Genomic DNA, 9,569 nt, shown 5'->3' with positions numbered 1-9,569 from the left:
CTGTTTCCCTTTCCATCCATGGGAACCCTTGGTTGTTTGTTTGTACCACCTATTGTCAGTTGGGTGATGCCTTTTTTGGGATTGTTGGGGGTAATGTCAGTTGTATGTGAACTAATTGACTTGCTTGTCCCCCCAGCAATCGTTCATGGAATGTCCTTTTTGTATTCAATACATTCCACCTATGGGTTCATCTTCCTGCTGGTTGTGTCACCCCTGTCAGGCCTAGTCATTGGCAGAACAATCTCACAGGAGTAACTTCCATCAATCTCTATTTACTCCATTTCTGCCTCTCTCTGTCCAGGGAGGAGCTCAGGCTGAAGGAAGAAACAGCAGCTCAGCATGGGAAAGGGATCCAAGCCAGTGGAACACCCACCTTGAAAACTGCTTTTCCTTTTGAGGCATCTGTCAGCTTTTGGGATGGGTTTAGGGCAGGGCACTGCATATACCATGCAGCTCCCACACACATCTCATCAGATGCAAACCTCTGCCATTCATAACTTGAAAAACTGCCACCATGACTAAGTACAGCCCTAAGTGTCACCCAAAGATGATCTCAGGCACACCAGAGCTTCCCCCCTGCAGTAGAGGCCACTTGTTCTTGGCACCCAAATTTGGTCAGAAGGAGCTCTGAGGTACCTAATGAGAAGCCAGGGTACGTCATACCATCAGACCATTGTTGAAGAGCTTCCCCACGCTCTTGAAGCAGCCAGATGGAGTCTGATTCTTAATCAGGGCACTGGCAGCATCCTTTATATTCTGCTCATCTATGTGGATGAAGTCCCGGGCTTGGCTGAAGGTCTTGAGGACAAGGGCAGTCAGCCTAGATGGAAGGAAAGGGGAAGAAAATCAGACTGAATGCCCATCTCCAGGAGAGAGGAGTCTCTGTGTCTTCTGCTGTCTCACCCTGCTTTAGCAAGGGGGTTGGACCTGATGATCTCTAGAGGTCCCTTTCCACCCCTACCATCTGTCATTGTGTGCTTCTGTGATCCCTTGGGAAACACCAGCAGGCCAGAGCCTCTGTGCAGATGGAGAATGGGAACCAATGCACATGAATGAGATGCTCTTGAAGCTCGAGTTCAGATCCGTTTGCAGCAAGAGAGAAAAAATTTCCTGACAGTTCAGTGTCTGCCCCAGAGCTCTGCCAGCTGCAGCAGGGTGCACTGGTGTGATGTAAAGCCAGGAGAGCTGATGGTGAGCTCACTCAGCCCCTTTCCCAGGCCTGGTTGGGTACAAGGCACTCTGGAAAAACTGGAAGGAAGGCAGCTTTGCAGCCAAACTTTCAGAGTCAGGTCCAGTTGGGGTGCCCAGACACAAACAATCCAACAGGGGTACCTCAGGTCAGCTCATTGGCATAGTTCTCTCCCAGATATCCCAGGAACAATTGCTGTTCAAAACCCCACACCTCCAGACTCCGTTTCCCCAGACCAAAACACAACCCAGCCTGAGCCTGGCTAGGTGGAGCTGTTGTTTCTCGCTGGTGTGTGTGTCTCTGCTCACCACGTGTTCCCTGGCTCGTCCCCTCCCCCGAAGGCGCTGTAGGAGCCGTCGGCGTGCTTGTACAGCAGCTGTCGCTGGTAGCCTGTGGGAAGAGGCTGGGGACAGTGAAGGTGCTCTGTGTCTGTCATGTTATCCAGGGGACAACCCACCCCACCAACCCTGCTGATCAGGAGGGAGAGCATTGCCTCTGAGGGATTAGCAAAGGGCTTCCAGAGAAGAGCCACGCTCAGATGAGGCACAGCAGTGTGATTTACATGGTGTCAGGGAATAAAATGTCCCTAAATCACCCTCAGCACCAAGCCTCTGCTGAGACCACCTGCTTGGTGATCCAGCACGAGCAGAAATCCACTCACCACTTTCCAGATAGACCATTGCCTTCTGTTTGACTTCTGGAGTCAGTTGTCCTGTTTCTTCAAGGTATCGTGTGATAAAGACATTTGGGGCAAAATGAACCATGTTCTGCTCACCACAGCCACTGGACATCTGGAGGAGCTCACCTATGTTGTCCAGTGCTGTCCCCAGAATGTCACCTGTAGGATAAAAATCACAGCTTTGGGAGCTTTATGTATCCCTGCATGTTAAAAATTTCTCTTCTCACCAGTTCTCCAGATAACCTGTTAAGACTAGTCTCAGTTCACCTCTGCTCACACTGGGGGGACTTTAGTACCTGCAGAGTCCTGTAGAAACAGGGATATGGAACTTTTGTCATCTCTCCCTTGATTGGGTGAAATTATACATCCATCTGACCCTGCATAACTTCTACAAGAGATGAGATGCTTCTCTGGAACACATAAGGGCCCAGTGTCCCATCTCATGGCACCTACTTGTTAATCTCTTTGCTAAAGCAGACATGGTGGCACCAGAAGAAGACTCCTGCAGGCCAAACTCCTTTCCAAGGTGCCCTTGAATCTCACCTATGAAGGAGATGTGGGCTCTCTCCGACCCGAGGACTCTGTTCTCTGGCATGGTGAAACTGATTGTCTCTGAAGCTGAAGTTCCTGCAAGTGACAAGGACACCAGAACAACAGGAGGGAGGTGGCAGACCCAGAGGCATCCCCAGGAGGTGGTGTAAACGAGGCTGGGATCACCTCATCAGTTGGTGAAACCAGCATCCAAAGGAGAGGGTAACACAGAGATCACTGATCCCTGACTGCCGTGGTTGGGCAGTGGCTCGGTGCTGCCAGGAGCCTGCAGCACTGGGTAGAGCTGGGTGGCTCTGTCTCCTCATACAGGCTCCCAAACCCCTGACTTTCCCCTCCCGAGGTACCTCCAGATAGTCCTAGAGCTGTTCACAGGTTACACTGCTGCTCTTTGGTCTCCCTGCCCCGTGTGCGTGCGCGGCCCCCGTGGTAACACAGCCCCATCTGTGGGGCACCTGCACCTACCTTTGGGGCACAGGAGTGAGGAGTGGGTCTTCTCCTCCAGCAGACCCTCTGCCTGGTGGGGAAAAGCTGGTCAGCTCAGAAAGGAGAGCAGTGAAACAGCAGCTGAGCAGCACTTCGAGCCCCTTTCCTGTCCTGGGGGCTGTGCAGAGGGCCTCATGCAGGCCCCAGGAGGATGTGTGCTGGCAGGCATGGTTCCCTGGGAAGCACTCTCCTAAGCTGCTGCGTGGCCTTTGCCCTGCTGTGCTGCTGGCAAGTGGTTCTGGTGCCTCTGCCCCAGTGAGTGGAGGTGCTCGAGCTCATGCCCCAGCCCAGCCCACCCTTAGAACTGCTCCTCAACAAGCCCCCCCTGAGAGATGCCCCTGCCTGCCCAGCAGCCTCCCCCCAGAGCCACCCCCAGGCTGCTTCAAGCTTCACCCAGCCCCGATCTCAGCAGGACCCTGAAGGACTCTGACCTTCACCAGCAGGTGTTTCACCACCGTGTCCTTCCCACCAGACTCTGGCACAACAGGGGGGCTCCCAGTGCAGACATCTCCCTGCTCTGTCACCTCAGCAGTGACAGTAAAGTTCACCTTCCCTGAAGAAGAAAACACCAAGAGCACAGTTGGCACAGCCATGCCCACGTTTGAGTCTGCTCAGCCCAGGGCTGGTTTCCTCAAGTAGCTCTGCCAGGGTCTCCCACTTCTGCCCCTCCCTTCTCCCCTTACCTAATTTTGTAGCCTTCACATCCCAGGAGAATGTTTTTGCTGAATCAGGACACAGACAAGCAGTGAACTTGTCATTTGCATGCACAAATTCAAAATCCCTGGAGTCCATGAGGCTAAGCTGGATCTAGAGGTGAAATAAAAGGGAGTTTGGGTTACAGAACCACTGCTGCTTTCTTTTTCCAAATATTGGTCAAGCCCAGAAGCTCAAGGTGAGTATGATCATAGAACGATTTGGATTGGAAGGGATCCTAAAGATCACTTGGTTCCAACCCCCCCCTGCCACGGGGACACTTCCCACTAGACCAGGTTGCACAAGGCCACATCCAACCTGTCCTTGAACACTAGAGGGGCAGAATGATGATGGCTCTGTTGCTGTCTCTGTGGGACACCAATGGCCCATGGATGTCACAGTCCTGTAGGGCTGAGCTTATGGGGAGGGAGAAGCTGGCCAGGGATGGCTCTGCATGGAGCTTTGTGAAGAGCTTCCTTGGTGTCTTTTGCCCAGTGCCTGAGGAGGCAGCCCCTTCTCTGGGTCCCTGTCAGTGAAGTGCTGTTACCACACATCCCTCTGCCTAAAAACCACCCTGAGGGGAGCCACTCACTGCCATGCATTGCTTCAGGTAGCTGAAGACTTTGACTGTCAGGGGAAATGACTCTCCACGGAAGACAGAGTAGGGCAAGGTGGGTTCCACAAAGAAGGGCTTGAAGATCTGCAGGCTGGTGGTGTCTGAGATTCCCAACCCGTGGCTCCCTGAGGTGCAGAAGGTCATGGCTCTCCAGTCTGTGATACTGTCAGGGACTGTCACAGCTAGCTCAGCAAGCCCTGAATCACTGAGGAGAAAACAGAGTGGAAGAAGTTGTCCCCATCCCCATAAAGATTTCCCTTGGGAAGACAAATGCAGAAGGATTATGAACTAGAAGTGTGTGTGAAGGTGTGGGGATTCCTAGGAAGTAGGACAGAGGCATGGGAAGGAGGGCAAATAGGTGGACAAGGAAGGACTGAGGCAAATGCAGACCAAAATTTGCTTCTGGACAGTGTTGCACCTCAGATTCTAGTTTTGTATGGGCACAGGGCTCCCAGAGTCTCTGTTATAGACCCACCCTGACCATGAGGATGGGCAAACACTGGAACAGGTGCCCAGATAGTTTGTCAAATCTCCATCCTTGGAGATATCCATCTCCTTGGAGATACAGAGAAATAAACCTGATCAAACTGAACCTGCCCTGCACAGGATGTTGAACCACAGACCTTTGGAGGGCCTGTCCACCCTAGAGGAATATGTGATTTTAAGTTCCCCAGGGTCATTTGGAAAATCTCAGGCACAGCCAGGAACTAACCCAAACTTCCATTGTCCTTGTCCACTTCTTCACACCTCCCTTTTCTCTGTGTGCACAGAAGGCAATGAAGCCCTGGCTCTGCTCCTGCCCTTTCCCTCCCCACTGTGGCTGGTAGGAGGTCTGGATCCACATGGGGCCACAGCCCATCCTTACTCACTTGATGGGAACCATACTCCAGATGAATGTCTCTGGAAACCAGGTCCGTACTGGCCCCACGTCAGCACCCAGCTCAACCTGCTCTGACTCAGCTTGCTCAACATCTTCTTCCAGGACCAGGCCGCCCAGTTCTGCCAGCTCTCCATAAGCTATTGGGAATACATTCATTGAAAGGCAGAGCAACTGTGGAATCAGGATTGAGTTTAGCTGGGAAAAGCTCAGCTCTTCACCCCTCCCACTCCAATCCTCCTTGTCCTTTCCAAGAGGCCTTCAACCTACTTGACTCTTGGCTTCCTTGAGCCAAACGAGGAGCCCATGGGGGTTTCAGTGTGGGTGTACTCCCCCCTGAGGAACTCTATCTGCTCACACTTTTGGTCTCAGCCCCTGCAGGGAGTTGTAGATACTGCCCAGTGCCAATCTTGGCTCATTCTCTGGTTTCCAGCAAGACCTTTCCTGGGCTTACAAACAGCTGTTGCTATCTGGGACAGCTGCATCACTTCCCCCCTTGACCATATCATCTGCCTGCCTGCCAGCAGAAGCTTCCAAGCAGGTTTTTCCTGAGCAGCCACCCTTCAGCCCCTGCAGTGCACACAATCAGGACCCTCCCCTTCTTCTTGTGGTGCACATCTCCTGTGCAACCTTCCACTCCTCTCTGGAAGCCATCTCCAGCTCCTCAGGACACTGCATGTTCAGCTGCCCTTGTGCAGCCTGTGTGTTACCCACGATTTCCAAAGGAACAGCATAAATGGGGATGTACACATGTAGTCATAGTAGAGAGCAGTCTGGGTGTGGCACTCGATGGGAGACTTGATCTGAAGGCTGGTTAAAAACGTCAGACCAGAATTCTGGAGGGAAGAAGGGGAAGAAAAAAGGCAGATATTAGTGGAGGGGGTGGTGTATCTGAGGGTCTGCCTTTGCCCCCACCTCCCAGCATGTCAGCCACCCTGTGCAGTTGCACCTCAGCCTGGGAGTTTACACAGGGGAGAATGCAGAAGCATCCTGCTCCCAAAGCCTGGTCCTGGCTCCACGTGCCAGAGGAGCCACTCCCCAGGACTGTGGGAGTGACCGTGCCCACGTGCATGGCCACACACAAAGTCATTATTTGGGCACCACAATTTGCTGCCAATCCAAATGGGGACTTGTTCTCATCTTACACTTGCTACTCATTTCTACTCCTCTTTCCTCAGACCCCCTTTTCTTGCAGGGGCTTTGCTTTTCCACCCTCCAGCTTTCTCTGGTTCAGGCTGACACTCTCTGCTCCATCCAGCCCCTACAAAATCTGAGGGTCTTGAGCTTGGGATGAGTGGAGAGCTGGGTTTGAGGGATCTGGCTGATCAATGGGAATTTATCAAGCTGTGAGCGTGGAGTGTCAGAGGTCTCTTGGTTCAGAAGTTTGGCAAATTCAGAACCTGAGGTTGACAGCATTTACAGAAAAGACAACCTGTGAAGCTACCCAGTGCTGACCCAGGATAAAAAAAGGGCTCAGCTCTGAGATTTCAGGTTTTCAGCAAATCATATTTACCTTCAGAACTTCATAAAGATCTGGCTGGGACACTGCATAAGCATATCTGTTGTGCATGAACGGTGAGGTTGTTCCTGGTGGAGGGGTGGTCTGAGGGGAGCTGATGGCTTCTGAGCTTGTATGGATAGCACAGTAGTCACTGTAATAGTCTGTAAGGGTGCTGGGGTGCTCCTGAGAGTAGCTGAACATATTATGCACCTATAGACAGAGAATGAAATCAGTACAGTTCAGGTTTTTATCTCTATTCAGAGATTTTCTGTGATCACAGGGGCAGTGCTCGGATCCTGCCTGCCACAAAAGCCCAGCCCCAAAGGTCTGGAGATTCACAGAGAACCTCCATGGTTGTTAGATGCATAGCACCAAAGATGAACATGAATCCTCCTGGGGTACAGCTGCATAGCTCTGGCCACTTCCAGCTCATAGGATGATGGACCATCTGGTTTGTGTGAGCTGGGACAAAGACACAGGGGCTTTCATATACTGGGCACTGTTCTGAACACAGCTCTTTCAGAGCACTGTCATGAGCTGGGTCAGGACATGGAAGTCTTTTGCCATCTATTTGCCACCGTGGCAGAGCAGTCTCTGGGCACTGTTCTGAACACAGCTCTTTTTCAGAGCACTGTCATGAGTTGGGTCAGGACAGGGAAGTCTTTTGCCATCTGTTTGCCACTCTTGCAGAGCAGTCCAAGTTTGACAAGGATGGGACTTCAGGCTGTACTTGGGGATGACAGTGGGTTATTCTATGAGATCTCTCTGTAGAGACTGGAAATTTTGACTGCTGTTTGATGTTTGTCTTAATTTTTTTTCTCATTAACCCTTTTTTTGTCCCTGTTCAAGTCAAGTACTTGTTATACCCACTGTGCCTTATTAACCAATGCCTGCAACCACTCAAGTACTTGTTATACCCACTGTGCCTTATTAACCAGTGCCTGCAACCAGATATTCAAAAGGCATCTCCAGCATTAGCAAGGCTCAGCAGCAGAGTCACTCACACTGTCCTTGGACAGCTCAGCCTCTGGCCTCAGGAGGAGGACACTCTGGTCTACAGCACGGACACTGCACAGGGAGCCTGGTGCAGCCTGCAAATGGAGCTGGACGGTTATACCCACTGTGCCTTATTAACCAGTGCCTGCAACCAGATATTCAAAAGGCATCTCCAGCATTAGCAAGGCTCAGCAGCAGAGTCACTCACACTGTCCTTGGACAGCTCAGCCTCTGGCCTCAGGAGGAGGACACTCTGGTCTACAGCACGGACACTGCACAGGGAGCCTGGTGCAGCCTGCAAATGGAGCTGGACGAGGGATCCTGGGGGAGCCACTGTGTCTGAGAAGCTGAGCTTCACCTGAAACAGCAGAAGAGAGAGGGACTGAAGACATGGACAGAGGAAGGAAAGGGGAGACTGTGGGTACTGGACTCTACTGGCTGTGTATGGTCATTTTGCAGTGAGTTTTCTGCCCTCCATCCTACCTGCCTCTTATGCTTTGTGCACTGCTGAAGTGCCCAAAATTGGGGTTTGACATATGGACAATTCCTTTCTCTGCAGAGATGTGTGATGATTCTTGTCCCTGCAGAGAAACCCATTTCTCACAACACCTCTGCAGAGACAATTGTGACAGAAGTAACTAATTGTGTGAGGAGAAGCCATCAGCTGTTTTGGGAAAGGCCAGATGAGGACCAGAACATCTCTATTGGCTTTCACCCAGGGCCTGGCCAATTGTGGATGAAAGCCAACGAGGTGACTAGCAGCAGGTGTCCTGCTTGTTAAGAGAACAAGATTAAAGCAGTTCCTGCTTGGGGAGAGAGTTTGCTGGTGGATGTGCCAGGCAGAGTTTCTCTATTACACAGGAAGGACCCTCTGACTATCTCCAAATGATAAGGTAAAATCCATCCATGATCTCAACTGGCATTTCCCACAGGATGGCTTTGTGGGGGGTGTTGGGTTCCTTACTTTCCTTTCTCTTTTTCTCTGTTGTATCACCTGCTGGGGTTGTTGCTTTGTTTGTCCCACCCCTTATTAGTCAAACTGTGCCATTTGTATCTTTTATATTGTTTGAATTCATGGTTTCCTCTATTGTACCTGTGAGTGGCTGAGTCAGGTTGCTTTTCCACTTACAGAAAATAGATGATGGATTTATACTGATTTTTCTGTTGATAGCCTTTTTCCTGGTGGGGTATCTAACTGGCAAAACAACTACTTACCTGATTCCTGAAGCACTTGGAGACTTTCAGACTGAAGGTGTCAGCTGCCACTTGTCCCTCAGGGAAGGGAATGTAAACAAAGAGGGTGGCTGTGGGTGAGATGAGGTCGATGGGCAGAGTGATGTTGAAGGCCCCACTATACTGATCTGGAGGGAGCAGGAGAAACAGAATAAGTATAGGAAAAGGCCAAGGAGCCTGTCCCCAAAGGTTACAGCAGCAACATGCTCTTCCTCTATAACCTTTCTGTATGACTACTTGGATAAAAACCATTCTGCCTTGCTGTGGGGAGGTCTTAGTTAAAGCAGGGTGTAGGTTAGTGCATCTAGCCGTGGTTTTACATCACGAGGCACCTTGGCAACATCATACACTTGAAAAGAAATGACTTTCCACCTGAGTCCAACAAAAAGACCATGTGGGTTTTCCTGGAGGTCTCTGATAAACTCTGACAATTTCATTTGCTTAGACAAAAAAAAGAGAAATGGAAACTGAGAAGAGGTAACAGGTTTGCCATTTGCTCTTGCTGCTTTTTTTTGTGACAGATCATAGAATCCTTTAGGTTGGAAGGGACCTCCAAGATCATCAAGTCCAACCATTGAGCCATTAGGGCTCTAAAGTCCTCTGCTAAAACAGATCAGAATCTGTCAGGGTTGGAAGGGACCACAGATCTGTTGTTTCCTCAGGTCTCTCGAGGATGAACCTGTTGTTCATCTCGGGTCTCTTTTCCCTCCTGTTCATCTCGGGTCTCTCTTCCCCCTTGCCCGGTGAGGC

At 51.0% G+C, this 9,569-nt stretch overlaps 1 protein-coding gene across 1 annotated transcript in view; it reads right to left on the bottom strand.

Moving 5' to 3' along the window:
• The window catches only part of LOC103777323 (alpha-2-macroglobulin-like protein 1), a gene marked incomplete at its 5' end in the record, with an annotated part of 15,982 nt that extends 7,035 nt beyond the window's left edge, over positions 1-8,947 (bottom strand). Inside the window, 14 exons of the mRNA XM_008944876.1 lie at positions 664-820; positions 1,498-1,579; positions 1,851-2,027; positions 2,412-2,495; positions 2,883-2,934; positions 3,335-3,456; positions 3,587-3,710; positions 4,189-4,417; positions 5,082-5,229; positions 5,838-5,925; positions 6,603-6,800; positions 7,595-7,681; positions 7,795-7,944; positions 8,802-8,947. Coding sequence (XP_008943124.1) covers positions 664-820; positions 1,498-1,579; positions 1,851-2,027; positions 2,412-2,495; positions 2,883-2,934; positions 3,335-3,456; positions 3,587-3,710; positions 4,189-4,417; positions 5,082-5,229; positions 5,838-5,925; positions 6,603-6,800; positions 7,595-7,681; positions 7,795-7,944; positions 8,802-8,947 — 1,844 coding nt within the window. The remainder of the gene's footprint in view (positions 1-663; positions 821-1,497; positions 1,580-1,850; positions 2,028-2,411; positions 2,496-2,882; positions 2,935-3,334; positions 3,457-3,586; positions 3,711-4,188; positions 4,418-5,081; positions 5,230-5,837; positions 5,926-6,602; positions 6,801-7,594; positions 7,682-7,794; positions 7,945-8,801) is intronic.
• Positions 8,948-9,569: the final 622 nt, after the last annotated feature.

Source organism: Merops nubicus, unplaced genomic scaffold (assembly GCF_000691845.1).
Source record: "Merops nubicus isolate BGI_N331 unplaced genomic scaffold, ASM69184v1 scaffold21897, whole genome shotgun sequence".
Classification (NCBI taxonomy): domain Eukaryota; kingdom Metazoa; phylum Chordata; class Aves; order Coraciiformes; family Meropidae; genus Merops; species Merops nubicus.
Note: the sequence above shows the minus strand (reverse complement) of the source record. Positions and strands in the feature narration are given on the sequence as shown.